Here is a 19,958-nt window from a genome sequence, read left to right on the forward strand (position 1 = left end):
TCCAGCTTTGGTCAAGCCGAAAGTAGTCCGGCAGGTTTGCTAGACCCAGCGAAATAAAACGTTTCTCTTCCCAAAACATTATGTGTTCAAAAGAGTGATATTTTTGCATCCCAAAAACATTGTAGTGGAAAAAGTCACACTTCGTTATCACTTGGTCCTATTTTCTCTCTGTTCGTATCAGTGCGCGCCGTCATTCTGACAGCGAGCTCAACTTTTCCAGCTCATTTCAGTGCTAACATTAAAAATAATCATTCCAATAGTAGACCAGACCTTCTATTGGAGATTCAGTTAATACTTTATAGAATTCAGACCATGGGATTAATTGTCATTTTACATGGGTTCCATCTCATATAGGAGTAATAGGAAATGAATTGGCAGACAGATATGCAAAACAAGCTTCAAAAAACAGTTGCATTGAGATACTGATTCAATTTAGTAAAGAGGAGATAAAATCTATTATAAAACAAAAGGTTAAGGAAAGTTGGCAGAAGCAGTGGGAGGAGGAAAAAACGGGTAGATGGCTTTATAGAATTCAAAGGAAAGTTGGGGTAATGAGGGGAACAGGAAGAAGTAGAAAAGAAGATAATATCATATCCAGGTTACGTTTTGGTCATACAGGTTTAAACAGTACATTATTTATAATGGGAAGACATCCATCAGGAAATTGTGAATTTTGTTTTCAAGAAGAGACTGTAGAACATGTTTTGTTGTTTTGTCCAAAGTACTCTGAGGAGAGAAGGAAATTAGAATATCGACTTCTAAAGAATAAGTTACAATTAAAAATATCAGATATGTTGGGATATTGCTCCTCTTCTGAATATTTACGTCATTTATTAAGATTTCTTAAGAAAACTAAACTGATAGAAAGGATTTAGTTTTTTTTTTTTTTTTTAAGTTGCGTCCTGATCCACACTCCTTACCAGTAGGTGGCGGTAATGCACACCAATAAGTTGCTTGTCAACCGCCAATTAACAAGAAGAAAGAAAGAAAGAAAGAAAGAAAGAAAGAAAGAAAGAAAGAAAGAAAGAAAGAAAGAAAGAAAGAAAGAAAGAAAGAAAGAAAGAAAGAAAGAAAGAAAGAAAGAAAGAAAGAAAGAAAGAAAGAAAGAAAGAAAGAAAGAAAGAAAGAAAGAAAGAAAGAAAGAAAGAAAGAAAGAAAGAAAGAAAGAAAGAAAGAAAGAAAGAAAGAAAGAAAGAAAGAAAGAAAGAAAGAAAGAAAGAAAGAAAGAAAGAAAGAAAGAAAGAAAGAAAGAAAGAAAGAAAGAAAGAAAGAAAGAAAGAAAGAAAGAAAGAAAGAAAGAAAGAAAGAAAGAAAGAAAGAAAGAAAGAAAGAAAGAAAGAAAGAAAGAAAGAAAGAAAGAAAGAAAGAAAGAAAGAAAGAAAGAAAGAAAGAAAGAAAGAAAGAAAGAAAGAAAGAAAGAAAGAAAGAAAGAAAGAAAGAAAGAAAGAAAGAAAGAAAGAAAGAAAGAAAGAAAGAAAGAAAGAAAGAAAGAAAGAAAGAAAGTGCTAACTTAGCAGCTGCGTTTACAAGCAACGCCACCGAGCTAGCTTTAGAGCTAACCACGTTCATTAGACATTACAAGATAGTATTTGATTATATTTATATAAAGCCGGGTGTGTAAAAATGGTGAAGGCTTGCGATTATCCTGGTTGTGCCAACAAAAATGATGGTAAATCGACTCTCAGTTTTCATCGTTTTCCTCTGACGGACGTTGCGGTCAGGCAACTTTGGCTACTCGCTGTGGGATTCCATGTTGACACCAGACTGGCAAAAATTAAAAAGCTCCGACTTTGCAGTGCTCACTTCAGCGAGGACGACTTTGCGTCTTCGTGCCCAAGACATACGAAGAAAAGGATTTTGAAGAGCTCTGCTGTTCCTGCAACACTGGTAAACAAAACTACAAATGATTTTATGTAGCAGCCGTGCGTAGCCTAACGGTGATGCGCCAGGGTTATGCAAAAGCAATGTTGAGAATATTAATCATAAAACATAATCAATCACTCGGTGTCATAGTATTAGTGATGCTTACTAAACAGGGCTGTTTCAATCATCTGCAACTATGATTACGCTGACGTACGAGTAGGCTACCTACTCCATGGTTTCAGTCAGTGTACAATCTGCTAGAGGGCTCTAGGCTGTGACAAACTGGGCTGTCGGTCTCAGCTACTAACTCTTCAGAATACAAAATTAAAAAATAGATTTTAATAGATGTAAAACAATGTTGCTACACACTCATGAACGGTAGGTGGCGGTATGCACCTTAAAGTTGCTTGCGATCCGCCATGATAGAAAAGAAGAAGAAGGTGTTGTATTGAAAATGGCGTCACGGCTGTTGCAGGATTCCTCCGAGCTCTCTAAACTGCCGACAACTCTTCAAAGCAAACTTGAGAAACTTTTATTGGATCGGCAATACGAAATCGACTCTTTAAAAGCACACCATGAACAGTTCCGGGTTGACAGCGGTGAGTTAGTGCTAATGTAGCTAGCCGTTAGTGTTAAACGTGTTAATGAGGAGGAATGACTGTAAATAGCACAAGTCAGTTATTAGCAATAGTAAATATTGTGCCTCATTTTTTTATACCTGTAACAATACTATTTGATAGTCTCATTATATTTATTATTTTCAGAACAGTTTTAACGTTTTATTAAACGGAGGCTAGCTAAAGCTAACACCATCGATTTTGTTGTTTACCTAACTGATAGTTTTTGCCTGCATAAAACATGTGTTTTAAATCTGGTATAGGTTGATATAGTCTGGTTATTCTCCCTATATTCTCCCTGGTTATTCTCCATATTTAGAGCAGTTTTTCGAAAAAGTTGAACAACTTCAGCGGTGTCAGGCGGAGCTCTTGTCGCAGGCTCAAGAACATCTAAAACTCAGAGGATTTCACTAAACTGGGTAAAACTTTCTCTGCTTTACTCAACTCTTTCTGGTTCTCATTTTTAATAAGTGTTATTGATCAAAATTACTGATTAAGATGAAGAACTAAAAGGTGTGTCTGAGAAGAACAGGGAAAATGAGTCTGTCCAGGAGAACTTGTCATCAGAGCAGGTAAAGCAACACACAGAAAATACAAAGATAGTTGAAAAAAACAGAAAATACAAAGATAGTTGAAAAAAACAGAAAATACAAAGATAGTTGAAAAAAATCAGAAAATACAAAGATAGTTGAAAAAAAACAGAAAATACAAAGATAGTTGAAAAACACAGAAAATACAAAGATAGTTGAAAAACACAGAAAATACAAAGATAGTTGAAAAAGACAAAAAATACAAAGATAGTTGAAAAACACAAAAAATACAAAGATAGTTGAAAAACACAAAAAATACAAAGATAGTTGAAAAACACAAAAAATACAAAGATAGTTGAAAAACACAAAAAATACAAAGATAGTTGGAAAAATAACAGAAAATATAAAGATAATTGAAGCTGCATTGGACGGCCCCTGCAGCAATGAAAGATTTTATTATCTTTTAATTTAGCCAGCTGAGCGGCAGTGTGCAGTAACATGAGGTGGAAAGGTACCTAGCCATGTATAGCAGTGGTTTTTAAACTTCCACTTGGTAAAACTTTGTTGTCCCTTTTTACTGACAATCGCACAATAGCCTGTGACAATCAATTTACTCTTTGTTCCATTTAATCACACTTCCTCTGATCTCCTAAAATTATTTCCACCTATCAGATACAGTGGAATCCGCCTATAGTGATTGTTAGAGTTATAATTATAAAATTATTGTGTGGGCATATGAAACATTGAAGAAATAAGATGCTACATTTCTGTCCTGTGATTCAATCAGGAGGGTCATAAACTTTTATGACCTGAATCCAGCAGGTCATGAGGCAGAGTCACACGGTTGTGTGACTTCCATCCAGCCAGATGGTCATTTCACACTGTCTTATGACCTGCATCCTGCCAGATAATCATTACAGGGTTTTCTGTTTGAGACCCGCTCTATTATGTTGTAAACTGTTAGTAAAAGGCTTTATTGTGAAGGGATCTGCGAGAAAAAGGTGCTGGTTGTGAGCCAGCAGCTTCTCTCCCCTGTGCAGAGGCTGATGTTGCAAAAATCCGTCTGTGTTTAATCATTTTGTCCTCTTAAACTCGCATTTCTCTGGATTTAAACCCAACAGTGATCACGTTGATCCAGAGCCAATTTGATCACTATAAGTGGTTGATTACTAAAATCAAATTTAGAGTTATTTCACTTATTTCTATGCAGAATATCATCTAAATGCCATTTGTATGGTTTTTCAATGAGAAAAGGGAAATGAAAAGGATAACTTCTGCATTTTATTACAGTATCATGCAAGTTTCAAACAGCTGTTTTTCTCTCAAACACACTTTCAAATTTAATTAACAAATCGTCCCTGACCTCTCCCACCATATATTGCAGTAAAGCCCTTCATTGTTTCTCTTTAGACCTTGCTTTCGAAAGTCAAAGAAGAATTGGAGGCAGAAAAGCGGGAACTCGTGAGAACCCCGGAAAAGAGATCTCTGGAAGTAGAAAATCTAAATGGTAGGGACTTAAACGAATGATTTATACACTGTTTAATTATTTATCTATTAAAAAAGAACATGACTATACCCAGTTTTTTTGTTTTGACCTTTTAGATGACTTGAAGCAGCTGAATGATAAATTAGTGGAAGTGAACACCTCCAAGATGGCTCTGCAGATAAAGGTGGGTTAGAGTTATAATTATAAAACTATTGTGTGGGCATATGAAACATTGAAGAAATAAGATGCTACATTTCTGTCCAGTGATTTAATCAGGAGGGTCATAAACTTTTATGACCTGCATCCAGTAGGTCATGAGGAAGTCACACTGCTGTGTCTTATGACATTTAACACTGTCTTGTGACCTGCATTCTGCCAGATAATCATTACAGGGTTTTCTGTTTAAGACCCACCCTATTATGTTGTAAACTGTTAATAAAAGGCTTTGCTGTGAAGGGATCAGTGAGAAAAGGTGCTGGTTGTGAGCCAGCAGTTCTTCTCCCCTTTGCAGAGGCTGACGTTGCAAAATCCCTGTCTGTGTTTGATCATTTCGTCCTCTTAAACTCACATTTCTCTGGATTTAAACCCAACAAGGTGGAGGAACCTGAAGCTTCAGAAGTGAATATTAAGGTGAGTTCTGAGATGTTTTTTGTTTTTTATAAATATTAACTTATAAATGAGCTATTGGTCATAGTTGTTTCATCTGTTTAGTACAAGGAGAAGCATATGGAACAAGAGAAGGAGCCCCTGCATGGCCAGATGTCTTGGTTTAAAGAGGAGCTGAAGGCAAAGACGGAGGAACTGCTCTCTCTTTCCAGGGAAAAGGGGAATGACATCTTGGAGCTGAAATGTTTGCTGGAGAATAAAGATGAGGTTGGCTAAATTTCTTTACTTGTAGAAATATTTTGTAGTTGAAATGATGTATATTCTTACAATCTTCTGGCTTTTTTCATTTTAATAGCATTGTATTTGATTTGCAGTTAACCAAACTTCACGATCAGGTGACCAGTTTGAAAACTTCAAATGAGCATCTTCAAAAGCAAAATGAAGACATGATCAACAAACTGAAAGAAGTACGTGTATTTCCAACCTCATATTGCCATTTGAATCGCTTGTTGTGACATGCATGAGATTTGGGATCACTGATCTGATTTGCTCCTTTTTTCAGGCAAAAGAGCAACAGGCCATCATGGAGGAGAAGTTTCGCAATGAGTTGAATGCCAACATTAAACTTTCCAATTTATACAAGGTATGGAAAATATTGTCAAAGTGTTTTCTTTTTCTCTACCCAATAACCTGCATCGCCGCAGCTGCAGGTGGATCAGAACATCGTCTCAAGGGGTGGCTTTGATAGTTTAAATACAATTGAGAGATGTGAACATTGTCTTTCAATATAGTTAAAAGATGGAAAGAATGATTTTAGTTACCAGTGCGACCAGAATGAAGACGGTGCAGCAGAGAAAAATCATTTTATGAGCTACTCTCATAAAAATCATAAGAACCATGGACACAATATTCCACACGACTGGTCCTATTAGATAACAGCATTTCACACATGCATAGGATACTTGATGACAGTCTAGCCCAGAATGTCTTAAATGGGAACGCCGGATTTTTTTACATTTGGCCCTTGTTTTTATGTTATTACATCATGTTCTACTCACCCATATGAGTTTTGTGTCATTTAGAGCTGTTCTGAAGATATTCCGTTTATATCCAAGTAACGTCTTCCTATGGGCAACGACTTGAAGGCACAAACTAAACTGTTCATAATTTATTCTTTACGGTACGCCAGCATTCATAACATGTAGGCGAATCACTGTCCCCCAGACATCCATGGTTATATTTTTTATATTTATATCTTTTAAAAACGAAGCGGCGCGTGTATGACGTCACCCGAGCACGCCGGCTACCGTTCATTCTTCCTGTCCGCTGAACTGCTGCTAGTTTTACTCACATGCCTGGAAAATGTCTAGTGCTACTTCCACAGATGATCTCGCATTCCAAATGGAATTGAACGATTCAGATTAGCTCGCCGAATGAATAGAAGGGGTAGAGCCTAGCCGCCTGTGGCCCGGGCTTCCTGTTACGACTCCAGTCCGCATGCCCAGATGACGTCATACACACTCCGCTTTGTTTTTAAAACATATAAATATAAAAAATATAACTGCTGATGTCTGGGGGACAGTGATTCGCCTACATGTTATGAATGCTGGAGTACGGAATATCTTCAGATCAGCTCCAAATGACACAAAACTCATGTGGGTGAGTAGAACATGATGTAATAACGTAATATCAAGGGGCCAATGTAAAAAAAAAAAAAAACTGGCGTTCCCCTTTTAAGTCCACCATATTTGCCCATTGGAGGTAATTTTGCTTCTCACTGCCAGTTTCTCAAGTGGCTTCTTCAATTTAGCTCTAAAATATTGGAGAGTTTCCTAAGGATGATGTTGAGTTCCTTGTTCTGACAGGGCGCAGCAGCAGATTCTGAAGCAAAAAGTGAGGAGCTGAGTCGGGCCGTGGAGGAGCTGCACAAACTGTTGAAAGATGCTAGAGAAGGTAGGAACCCAGGCTTTCAGTTCAGACTTTGAATACACCCGCAAAGACGGGATTATAATATTGTTTTAATGACTTATTAAATGAGAAAGATATTTCATTTTTATTGTGGAGTTTCTTATGTACCCACATGGCCACATATGATGTTTATAGCAGAACCTTTCTTTTTTTTATTTATTTTTTTGGCAGAAAATAGAATTGGTTTTTAAGCCAATGAATAAATCATTTTTTAGTGTCATTTCAGTGGGGATTTGGAAACCAGATACTTGGATTGCCTTTTCTTTTTTATTATTCCAAACAATTGATATTTTCTTGAATTATTAAAGGGGCTTAAGTTTCTACTGACATATTATTTTGTTACTAAAAACTGAAGAAAACCATAACTGAACAAAGTGGGAGAATTTCAGGCTTCCAAAGAACTACAATTTGGTCCTGGAATTCATTCCAGGGAAGTTACCTATGTAGTCTCGTCATGATTCAAATGGCCAAATGCAAAGCAGCAGACTCTAACAACTCAAGAAAACAATGCGTAGGTCTTAGGAGGATGGACCTCCATGCTCATTAAAATCATCACTGCTCCAGCTATAGATTGCTCTGGTCCCAGCGGACAGAACTGACACAGACCCCTGGATAGGTTATAAAAGGTTTTCAGAAAAACTGAAAAGTCAGCGTGCCTCATTTAAGCCTGTTTTATTGTCAAACAAATATAAGTTCATGTAAACCAGCTGCAGTTATTAGGTATTCTTAATTTTAGTTTCCAGCTGTAATTCTGAACTTTTCTCCTTTTTTCTATCTCTTTATTTATTTTTTAGCCAACAAGGTTCTTGAGGAAAAGCTGCAGGAGATTAACGGTGCGTCGGAAAAATCTGTGAACGAGTTGAAGGAAAGGACCCAAGGCCTTGAGAAAGAGCTGGACAACGCCAACGATCTGCTGTCTTCTTCTAAACTCAGAGGTCAGTTATGATGAATTTAGTTTTCCTTAGTTTTTTTTTTAAATCGTTTCCTTTGCTGCTTCTTCTCAGATTACACTGAAGTTCTCACCCAATCTTCCTGTCAACAGTTAGATGATTTTCTATTTATTTTTTTCTGATTAGGACCTGCTGGTGGAGCCGTTCTGGCAGAAGATCAATTAACAACAATGTCTGCAACAGCTGCTACTGTGTCCAAAATAAAACCCAGCATGAAGTTGACTGAGGTAAAGCTGTTACATTTTAGATTAAAGAATTAATTTAGACCATAGATTTTGTTTTCCTCTGATTCAGTGGTTTCTGTTGGTGCTAAGATCCATGCAAATCAATAATGTCTTCGGTTCTCACTCCACACAAAAGCCTTCCCCTGAAGGGGAAGAACGTGATCTTGAGTCTTTTATTTGTGTTAAAACTTAATTTAAAAAGATAATACATAAAAAAAACCTGAAAAAAATCAGAGAAAACAGTAAAGTTACTCTCAAAACCTTTTCCTGATTAAGAATATGTTTCAATTTCATTTCTAGATTGCTTTTCTTTTTCTCTCAAATATCTATCTACCAAACGTGATCGTTCATTTCAACAATAATGAAAAACATTAAACTAGAGCTAGGATTGCTCTGCCTCGGGGAGATGGAACCCAGGTGTAGTTACTCATGATAGCTGGAAAGGTCATGGTGGAACTCAGGCATTTGGTGAGACAAAAACAGGCAACAAAAGTTCTGATGGAGTAAGTTTATTTGGAGTCATTATATTTCCAGGCAACATCAGTAGCAAAATTAGTGTGGATGCCAAACTCTAACACACTCAATAAAACAATGATAAAGGAAACAAAGTAAAAAAAAAAAAAAATCTGTATTTTTATTGCGTAAATAAACAGTTTGCATATGCATACTTGTACCAACTGCCTGTAAATTTACGAGTTTGTAAAGAAACTATACAATAAAACATAACTGTGACACAAGTAGTTATGGCAAAGACTTGAACATTTGGTTACAGATTGCATGTGGTGTCGTTGTTCACTGTTGAGTTCAGCTGCTCCTGCAGCAGCGATAAACTCTTCTTAATAAGCAATATATGTGGAATTAGCACGTGCATACTTATGGAAACGTGATTCAAAAGAAAGGGATCAAAACTGTTAATTTTGTGTACAGGATAAATCCCGGGAGTGCTTCGGTAGCGAAGTGGTTAGCGCTCAAAACCCATGTGCGGGGGCCTTAAGGGCTGGCTATACTCCTGCAGCAGTATGACGCAGATATTTTTGATTTATGCCCAATTTTGAAGCGTGGACGGCGCTATGTTATTCTACGCCAGGATGCAAGAGGGACAGTCACGAACTAGCTGTGGGTCTAGATACGGCTGAGGCGGTGAGGAAGTGGGGGCGAGTTTGTGCAACAACGGAGGGACATGAGGGAGAAAAAGAACTGGGATCCAGGTGAAAAAAAGGGTCCTAGGGTTCTCACATGCTTCACTCTCCTAGCTGGTCCATCTTCTCGAGTCGTTTTCCACAATGGCAGTCCTACAAACACAAGAAGTCGGTAAGTTACCAAACAGGAAATACATAGTGTAGATCGGATGTAGATTTGACCAAACGGAGGCTTCGTATCTGCGCTCACCTACAATTTTTTTTAGAGGTGCAGCAGAGTATCTGCGGAAGGAGCGGAGGCATATGTTAGGTTAAAAAATGTAGGTTTGTAAAAGAGGAACTGAGTCCACACAGAAAAGATATTTTTAGTAGCTTCTGCAGAAGGAGAGAGCTACACCCAACTCTCTACTCTCTAACGGACTTCCTCTGCAGAGCCTTTTTATTAGCAGTTCATAACACATGGGGTGAGTTACAAAACGGAGTGTTCTTCTGATGAGGAAGTTGATTGAGTTACAGAACAGAATGCTTCTTCTGGTAACTGTGATTTAGCCTTGCACAAACATCAGTAATTTTCCACCACCGTTGCATTACAGTTTGCAGTAAACAAGTGAAGCATCTCATTTCCTCCATGTTTTATATACACACACATTAACTTTATAATCATCATTGAATAAACCTTAGTTTCACCTCAAGATGGCGAAGATGGAGCAAGTGACAGAGCATTTGTTTTTTTACTTTGAAAAGCCAATCAAAGCCTTTGACGTCTTTGGGTTCACCAAACTCTCCAGTGATAGAACCACTATGGGGAAAACCACAATCTCCACCAAGAGCAGCGTCTGGTTGTTGGTCCGTTTCAGTGGTGCTTTCTCCTATCTGTAATAAAGATAAATTGAGATGCTATTCTAGAGCTCAGACAGAAACAGCGGGACATCAGTGCGAGAAGAGAGGCAGATGTTCCACCAGCTGGCGTTGCCTGCACCTGGAGCTAAGGAACCACAGCAGGAGGTCGGAGGATGACAGTGGTAGATGAGAGAACCCTGCCAAGCAGACAGAGGACAAGAGCAAATAGTCAGCTGCTGGCCAGTGCTAACTCAGGTTGAGATCGAAGGCGGACAGTGGTTCACTTGAGAAATCTCCCAGGCAGAGAAAGCGCCAGAGGGGGCAGAGAAGGTGGCGGCTGGTCCTTCTAGGGCTAAATAAGAATGGCTTTTATTTTAAAGCCACCTATAGAGCTCTTTAGACCATTCTTGACATTCTTTGTCACCATTATTTTCTCTATCATCCGTTTTTATTTGAAAAATCTTGTTTCTGTTGCGCTCCTTCACCATAGGCCACATCTAGTCCCTAATTGGTTTTCACAAGGCGATGATATGTAAAAGTTCCGATTTTTTTAACTCGTGGAAATTTTGCAACAAGTATTTTTATAAATACTTGTTGCTTTTTGCTGTATCCAGGACTGGGTCAGTTGGAAGCAGTCTCTGGAGAGACACACAGACTTTACCCTTTTAAGACGGCTATTCCAACTCCTCTGAGAGAAGCAGAAGAAATCTCTTTTATTTAGTACATCCTGGTTTGTCCTCTAGCCCTCACTCATGCCTGGAGGCAACCAAAAACAAATGCTGGAGTTTCCTCACAGAACTCCGCTTCATATGGAGGAATTTGTATCATTTTATGTTACCCAGAGGGTACTTGATACTTACATATATTAGTAAAACTTGTAAGTAATGAACAAGAAACTATTATTACTTACTTTTAAATGATGTATTCAAATGTCCATGTTCAGTTTTTTTCCTATAAGATTTACAAAACTGTTAACCTCCTTTTCCTTGTTTCCTCAGGTCTTCAACCACATCATGCCTCTAACTACGCTTGCTGTTGTTCCTGATAACCTTTTCCTCAACAAACGGAGAAACTCTGGTCTAATTCAGAATATATTAAACACTGGACAATTAGAAGAAGAACAAGATAAAGAGGACCAAAAAGAAATGCAACCAAAGGAGACGACTGAAGTAAAGAAAGAACCAGAGCCTCAATTAGTTGATGAAAAAGGCATTGAACTCTGGATTTTCCAGGGAGAAGGGCTGCCTTTAGTGAAGCAGGAGATCAGCACTTCTATGGGGACTGCTGCTGACACGGAATGGAGGATGGAGGCAAAGGAGGAACCAAACCCTGTAGGGATTAAAGTGGAAGAGATGGACATAGAATCAGGGCAGATGATTGACACAAAGGAGGAACCAGAACCTTTCCCAATGAAAGAACAAGCTGAACTCGATATCGTCCAGAACAAAGTGCAACCTTTAGGGAATCAGGAGACCCAGCCCTTGATTCTGACTCCTGCTGTTCATCAGAATGACTACAGTGAACCAGAAATGATCATGAATCATATGCTACCTCAAATTCAACAAACCATGGACCCCAGAAATAATACTGCATCAGGGTCTTTTGTTTGTAAAACGTGCGGTAGATCGTACACTGAACGTCGTAGTTTGGCTCGTCACATGAGAAGTCACAGTGGTGAGACTCCGTATCAATGTGTGTTGTGTGAAAAGTATTATTGCGACCGTAATACTTTGAATTATCACTTGAGAACTCACACAGGAGAGAAGCCGTTTGGTTGCACAATGTGTAGCAAGTCTTTCATTCAAAGGCATACTTTGGTTCGTCACATGAGAACTCACAGTGAAAACAAGCCGTTTGCCTGCGAGCTGTGTGAAAAGTCTTATTGTGACCAAAATACTTTGAATTATCACATGAGAAGTCACAGAGGAGAGAGACCATTTGTTTGCACAATTTGTAGTAAGTCTTTCACTCAAAGTATTAATTTGGTTTGTCACATGAGAACTCACACAGGTGAGAGGCCATTTGTTTGCACAATGTGTACAAAGTCTTTCACTCGGCGTAGTAGTTTGATATATCACATGAGAACTCACATTGATAAGAAGCCGTTTGTTTGCACATTGTGTAGTAAGTCTTTCACTAAAAATGATAGTTTGGTTCGTCACATGAGAACTCACAGTGATTAGAAGCCGTTTGCCTGCGAGTTGTGTGAAAAGTTATTGCGACCGTAATAGTTTGAATTTTCACATGCGAACTCACACAGCAGAGAGACCATTTGCTTGCAAAACATGCTATAAAGCTTTCAGTAGAGAAAGTATTTTGGTTATTCACATGACAACTCACTCAGTTGACAAATCCTTTGCTTGCAAAATATGTGGAAAATCCTTCAGTATAAAAAGTTCTCTTAACCGTCACATGGGAATTCATAACAATGAGAGGGCTAAAAAACTTCTAAAAGGACCATCTTTGACAGGGCATATGATAACTCATAGAGGGGAAAAGCCATATTCATCTATAACCTGTGTTGAAGGCTTTAGTGAGAGGAGCAACATATTGAGACCCAAGAAAATTCACACAGTTGAGAAATCTTTCTCATGTGAAACCTGTGGGAAAAAACTCTGCAGACTACAGTATCTTAAGTTCACATCAGAACTCACACTGGTGAGAAGCCATTTGTTTGCAAAATGTGTAGTAAATCTTTCACCAGGAAGAGTAGTTTGGTTCGTCACATGACAACTCAAAGTGATAAGAAGCCGTTTCCTTGTGAGTTGTGTGAAAAGTCTTATTGCGACCGTAATAGTTTACATTTTCACGTAAGAACTCCCACAGGTGAGAAGCCATTTGCTTGCAAAATGTGTGAGAAATCTTTCAGTAGGCGATATTCTATGATCCGTCACATGAGAATTCACACAGGTGAGAGGCCTAAAATTTTTAAGTTTAGGAATTTACTTTTAAGAGGATGTGCAGCTGACGTCAGACAATCCTGTGACATCAGCGAATCCGCCTACTTGGACAGTAAAACCTTGCGTACATAGAGAATGAATAGAGAATTTCCTTCATATTACCTCTAAAACACCTACATAAATCAGAATCCAAATTCATTTATTAATCTCTTGTGGGACATATCTTGCAGAACAACCATTTGCAGAGAAAAATAAGATTGTAAGTACAAATAAGATAAAAGAATAAACTAAGATAAGGATTACAGTATATACAATTTTATTTTTATATATATATATATATATATATATATATATATATATAAAATTTACAATTGACAGTATTTACAAATTATAATGCTGCTCAGTACCAAATTACAATTATTGCACATAACTGTGTTTTTGCGCATATTGAAGTAATGAAATGGTCATTCTTTAAATGGAAGAATTACTTTCTGTGGTCTGCGATGGACTGTCGACCTGTCTAGGGTGTACCCTGCCTCTCGCCCAATGACTGCCCAATGACACCAGCACCCCTCGCGACCCCACTCAGGACAAGCGTGTCAGATAATAGATGGATGGATGGACTTCCTGTGGTGCAGCATGATGAAATGAGTCTCTGTCTGAAGGTGCTTCTGAGGGTCACCAGCGCATCCTGAAGAGGGTGTGCAGATTTGTCCATCATGAACTTCTGTCAGAAAGTCAAGCACCTCTCCAACAACGTGACTGGCCTTGCAGACGAGTTTTAAGTCTACTGCGTGTTTCACCTTCAGTCTGCTGCTCCAGTACGCAACAGCATAATGAATAGCTGGTCACCACAGACTCATTAAACATCCACAGTATTGTCCGGTAGAAGTTGAACCTCAGCCACCTCAGACAATACAGATTTATCTGGCCCTTCCTGTAGAGGGCATTTGTGTTTTTAGTCCGGTCCAATTTATTATCCAAGTTCACCCCTAAACATGGTAATCTCATGTTCAGCATATGCGTGTACCTACTGACAAGAAAGAAAGGACTGCATCTCATTGTATGGCTTCCCTAAAGACCCCGAAAGGCGAGCGAGATGGGTGGCTGCTGTGTAGGGACACAGCTGGCAGCAAACTACAACTAGCAGCTTTTGCAGCTATCACTTTTTAAATGTTAGTTGTTAAATTATTGCTGTGGAGAGTTTCATCTTTTTAAAGGCTTCCATGGTTTTCCCAGCATATAAGGGTGGAGGGCCACCAGGCTTTACTCCCCTCCACCCTAAAGTATGACCTTAATGCCTCAGACTTGTAAAGTGTGTTAATGGTACTTTTTCACATTACTTGAAGTGTTTTGTTAATAAATTCTCCTTTTGTGGAAAGAAGTTGTCTTTATTCTGTATATATGTGCCTCATGTGGTGCCCAAAGTATCTTCTTCAAACAGAGCAACTCACCATTGAGTTAACATTGACATTTTATTTTATTCTGTTGCTCTTTTTATTTTATAGGTCAGTATTGGTCGCTGCAGTCTGACAATCAGATGTCATTGAAAATTACACATTATAGCTTTAAGCTTAAACTACTGGAAATATTTGAGCTTTTTTTTTTACTTGTTTTAGTGTAATATTTTCAATATTGTTAATAAAGAAATTTAATATTTAAAGAGAAAAAATAAATAAATCCATAGAAAATGAGGAAGATTAGAAAAACTATCAGTTGTAGCAGAAAAATAAATATATCCCAGGAAATTTTGTAGTATGGAGTTATATTCAGTTCCCTCCTCTAAGACAAAACCATTCACGGCAGATTCGATTTTAAAGGCTTTCTTTTCACTTTCTGGTTCACAGATGTAAAGACTATTAAAATAATCATTTCAATCATTTAAGAATCAGAAAGAATTTGTTTTTGGACCAGAATCTTTTTAAAAGAAGCTATTTCACTTCATCTGGATGCCATTGATTTGGCCACTAATAGTGCAGGAATACAGAACAAAACCAAAGTTGAACATTTCTTATTTTCAGTATCATCATATGACATTGTTTTTCCACAGTTGGATGCATAAACTCATGCCTATTCATCACTCACACAGCCACTGGAAACACAAATGTAAATTCAATCCAACTGCAGGTGACTAGATCAGGATTTTACCACCCTATGATCTTTACCATGATGCTTCCTTTAGGCAAAACAATGTAGCTTTTATCCACTAGGGGGAGCCAAAGTCGACCAAAACTGAAAGTTCTTTAATACTGTTTTAAAACATTTAAATCTCAATCTGTATTGGAAATCTGCTTCGTTTACTGCTTTTATACAGACAGTTCTCTTTTCCATATTCCCATCTCTATTATCTTAACATTAACCTTGTGGGAGTAGCGTGGAATAGAGCAAGCATCCCCAACCTCGGTCCTCGAGGCCCGCTGTCCTAAAGGTTTTAGGGGGTTCTCTGCTTTGACTTAAGTTTGTGTGAGCCAATATACTTTTTCTGGAATGCCCAACAGATTTTGCTCATTCCCTCACATGCAAAACATGAAATAAAAATGTCCTTGGGGCTCAAACACCTTGATGACTTCATCATAACTTTATTTAGACTTAGACAGAACTTTATTGATCCCTTGGAAAGACTCGCTCCGGAAATTAAGGTTACCAGCAGCTTACAGGGCAAAAAAAGTATTAAGTTAAAATCAAGCAACAAAAAATTATTAAGTTAAATGAAATTAAAATTAATTAAATTAAAATACATATACAGCATGTTGCACCAAAGGATGGATTGCCCAAATAAAAAGTTGCAATTGAAAATAGCACATGCTGGCAAGGCTCCATTATCACTAAATCCCCCACTATGATGACCCTGCCAGTATTTAACACCAAATCAGATAGGAGCTCTGAAAACTCATCTAAAAATGCAGAGTAAGGACCTGCTGGATGATAAAAAGCTACAAAAAGAAAAGGATTATTGGCTTTGCAATTTGGGTGATGGAAACTAAGGGAAAAATGTTCAAAAGAGTTGTAATTATTAACTGCCTTTGGAGTAATCAGTAAGTCAGACTGAAAGATTGTTGCTCCTTTCACCATTTGACCTTGGTTTTATATCTGGCAGGTCTAGGGATGCCATAGGTAGCGTCTTGCACTGTGGCTTTTCTTTACCCCGCTGCTAGATTTTGTTTTTAGATGTTAAGGAGTCTGGCAGGTCTAGGGATGCCTTAGGTAGCGTCTTGCACCGTGGCTTTTCTTTACCCCGCTGCTAGATTTTGTTTTAAATTTTAGATGTTAAGAATTTTCCTTTAGCACAGACATTTGAGTAGAGACTGGAGATGTGCTAACAATTTATAAAAGGTGCGAAACATGAGAGCTGGTTAAGGCAGAAATAATCTAACACGCTCTACATCCAATGACAGAGCTGGACCATCTCCTAGGTAACAGAAGGCAAACCAAACAATCCACACAAACACAGAACGAAAGCAAATAGAAAAAATAAACAAAAAGACAAAAAGCATAAATCCTGGTTGAAAACAAGCGAAGCACAAAGAGGCAAACCAAACCGAGGCAACAGCTGGACAGCGCTGCTGGGGACGTATCAAAACCTCTAAGGAGTGAGACATCGCTGCTGAGGACAGAAACACAGGAAGTTAAAATAAGATCCTCTCTAGAGCAGAGCTCTCTAACTCCTGTCCTCTACAGCAGTGTTTCTGCAGCTTTCAGGTGCATCTCTCCTCCAACACACCAGGATCAAACAAACAGCCTTTTACCAGACCTCTGCAGAGCTGAATGACTGATGAGGGAAATCAGCCATTCGATTCAGGTCTGATGGAGAAGAGATGTGACTAAAAGCTGCAGCATAGCGGCTCTGGAGGAGTGGAGCTGGACAGCCCAGATCTAGAGCAGGACAATGCTGCTAGATCTAGATCTAGAATAGAACAGTGACACAGCTTGAAGTGGTCTTCAGTTGAACTGGTCTCTGGGATGATGGTGAGAAGGTAAAGACGATGCTTGGAGGGACTGATTGATTTCAGAGCAGTTTAAAGCAGAGGACAGGACTGATGTAAGAATGTGGGTTGTGAATGGCGGGGATTGTTAGAACCCACTTTCAGCTGTGACTTGATCTAGTTCTAGATATTCCTCTGGTCAGTTAGTGAAATATCCCTCTGCAGAAATACTCTCCATATGATCTAGGCCAGTTCTGACCACAGTGGATCTCTTCTGTGTTTTTTAAATCTCATGTCGGACCGAGCCTCTGCAAGCTTTGGGCCGTCAGAAGATGCTGATGAGATCTACGGCGACCAAACCAGAGGAGCATCATCTGAGCTGCTGGCCTTTACAAAAAGTGAGAGCATGTACAGTAACGAGCAACAATGATCCATCATTTAGATATAAAGTCAGCATTTCAGGTGGCCTCACTTAGTTTTTCATTTATGTTCAGACACTGTGGACGTCCAAAAGCAGAACTCCTGTGAGGAACCGGGACATCCAGGATGCTGAGGAGCCTCCTAGTCACCACCTGAGGACGGCACAGAGGAACACACGTGGAGTAAGCCTTTATTAACATGACAAACAGACAACTCAACTCACCTTAAAATTGGTGTCGAGGAAATTCTGTGGATTAATTTAGCTTCTTTTTTACAGGGAAAGCAGGTTGAATATGGAAGCAGTGTTCTAGCAGTCGGATCTCAGTGGAGCAGAGTCCATCCACACGTGTTTGAAGGTATGTTGGTTGTTTGACTAGAGAGGCATCACATGCAGACAGTTTCAGACTCTGAGGACACTTTGCTTTTATTGATGAAGGAGCTGAAGCAGAGGATGGAGAACACAGACCGCTAAGGAGGAGAAACATGGCTCCTCTATTTGTCTCTCCAACATTCTGGAGTCCTGGACTGAAAAACATTGAAGACCCCACAACTAAACCATCAGTCTGCTCCACCCAGGTAAAGGTAAAGAACCTTTATTGCTTCCAGATGTTTATCAGTATTGGTGAAGGTACTAAAAACAGATCTAGAACAAACAGATTCAAAAACCACAGCCATCCCATCAAGGTGGTCTAACCTTTAATCCTTATCTTTCCATCATGAATGGATGTTCACCTCAATTTTCATCTCTGTAACCAAACCTTCACCAGAACCAGAAGTTAACGGTTAAGAAGCAGCTTCTGATCCAATGTGGGAGAATTTCCCCCTGGTTTATGTCTGAAGGGTTTTTAGAACTTATTAAAGGGACACTATGCAACATTTTTCAGTTAATTAATGTGTTCCATAACGTTATGGATGACTAAATGAGTCATTTCAGGTTGAACAAAGGTATTCTCGGCCGCCCTGGTGGTCTGTGGGGGAAATACTGCACTTGCAACTGCAGGAGCACCGACCCGCACCCACAGGCTCAGAAGTCTCGTGAGAGTCAGTCTTGCTTTACGGCGAGAACTGCTACACCCCCCAGTTAAAAGCATTCTCGTTGCTAGCACAGTGGCAATCTTTGTGCAGTTATGCTACGTTCACGCAGCAAAAGCAGCAAAATCGCATCTGCTGCTTCATTTTTGCTGCTTGTACCAGTTAGTTCTGACGCGCGGCTGAAGCAGCTTTGCTGCTCTGGCTGCGTGGTACAAAAGTGTGTCTGAGGCGCGTTGGGCTGAGCTTCACTATCCTTTCTCTGCCTTGCAGCTATATTTGCTGTGATCAGTGGGAATAAAGTAGTTTTAATATGTTTTTAAGTGAGAAAATACACCTGAAAACGTAATCAGTGCAGTCAGTTCATTCAGATTATTATCCTGCCTTCAATATTTTTTCTGTCGGAGCCGCTCAGACCCCCACATACCAGGGATGCGCCGACAGTATGGATCCCTTCATCAGCAGCGGTTCACCGCGGCAGCTGGTAGGTGTTTTTCATCTAAATAATCCAAACTGCATATTCTGCCGGCAGATTTCTGCATTTTAAGTTAATTTAGGCGTCAATAAACTGTTTAAGAGCAGTGATCATCAGCGCTGTGTCTCTCTCCCTGCGGTAAACGCACCCGACGTGCTGCGCCTGCAGCTCAAAACGCGCCGCGGGACCTTTGCATGTAAACTCGCTGCTTCTGTCGCGCCAGCTACATCCAGTGTGAACGCAGCGTTAGTCATTCGCTGCTAAGCTCAAAACAACCGCGCCTGGCTTGACGGAGAAACCAGGAGAACAGCTGAGCATATTTACGACAGTGCACTTTTACTTTCGCCCTCTGGAGGGAGCCTCACTGGAAAATCAACACCGGTTGCATAGTGTCCCTTTAACTTTAGCTTCTCCATGTGTGTTTTCCTCTTCTCTTGGTTAAAGTTCCACCTCTCCCAGTGTTTCTGTGTTTAAATGTCACAGACTAGCGTGTTCTCTCACTAACTCCTGTTCTTCTTTTCCAGATGGTCAGCTGCTCTCCTGTTAAAGACTCGCTCGGCCGCAGTAGATGGGCGCTGACATGGAGCCGGGTTCTGCTGGAGGATCCTTCATGCTTAAAGCTAGTTTTCCTCTCTACTGTCACCACTTCATTGCTCAGGAGGAGGGACTGCTGCATTCATGACTGGATGTGATTGGCTGATCTTCCCTGGATTGAATATGTTTCTTTAAACACCATAATAAACTCAATTTATCTTCATCATATTGTAAATATGATCTAACTGGATGTTTATAAATTAATTTAATTCTGTTTGTGTTGAATTCTGTTACATGTTTCTGTTTTAAGGCTCTCATGTAAATTGCCTTGATATGACATTAGCTGTGACTTGCTTTTATTTTAAAAGACTGAATTATACCAAATTTTGCCTACTGGTTCTGGTTCTCTCTGGTTCTTCCTGTCATTCTATCTTCACCTGTTATTTATTATCAC

The 19,958-nt window shown here is 39.2% G+C and overlaps 1 protein-coding gene across 5 annotated transcripts; it reads left to right on the forward strand.

Annotated features, from left to right (window-relative positions):
* Positions 1–1,471: 1,471 nt before the first annotated feature.
* On the forward strand, positions 1,472–13,026 carry LOC119791228 (nucleoprotein TPR-like). Of its 5 annotated transcripts, none has more exons than XM_038297217.1 (11): positions 1,472–1,887; positions 4,421–4,517; positions 4,613–4,680; positions 5,091–5,126; positions 5,208–5,369; positions 5,477–5,569; positions 5,665–5,745; positions 6,968–7,055; positions 7,865–8,005; positions 8,147–8,247; positions 9,332–9,486. In XM_038297217.1, the coding sequence occupies exons 1-11, from the start codon at positions 1,624–1,626 to the stop codon at positions 9,356–9,358; spliced, it is 1,158 nt and encodes a 385-aa protein (XP_038153145.1). In that variant the 5' UTR covers positions 1,472–1,623; the 3' UTR covers positions 9,359–9,486. The 5 variants fall into 5 exon arrangements, with proteins under 5 accessions (XP_038153145.1, XP_038153144.1, XP_038153141.1 ...); XM_038297216.1 differs by lacking the exon at positions 9,332–9,486 and adding an exon at positions 8,352–8,454 and having other exon boundaries at positions 8,147–8,308; XM_038297213.1 differs by lacking the exon at positions 9,332–9,486 and adding an exon at positions 11,222–13,026 and having other exon boundaries at positions 1,474–1,887.
* The last annotated feature ends 6,932 nt before the right edge of the window (positions 13,027–19,958 follow it).

Source organism: Cyprinodon tularosa, unplaced genomic scaffold (genome assembly GCF_016077235.1).
Source record: "Cyprinodon tularosa strain WSP-4 unplaced genomic scaffold, ASM1607723v1 ctg385, whole genome shotgun sequence".
In the NCBI taxonomy this organism is placed as follows: Eukaryota; Metazoa; Chordata; class Actinopteri; order Cyprinodontiformes; family Cyprinodontidae; genus Cyprinodon; species Cyprinodon tularosa.

Coding starts and splice junctions, on each gene's coding strand:
- LOC119791228 (XM_038297213.1), top strand. CDS start 1,624: ATGGTGAAGGCTTGCGATTATCCTGGTTGTGCCAACAAAAATGATGGT. Junction 5,370..5,476: donor TGCTGGAGAATAAAGATGAG/GTTGGCTAAATT, acceptor TTTGATTTGCAG/TTAACCAAACTTCACGATCA. Junction 8,006..8,146: donor GTCTTCTTCTAAACTCAGAG/GTCAGTTATGAT, acceptor TTTTCTGATTAG/GACCTGCTGGTGGAGCCGTT.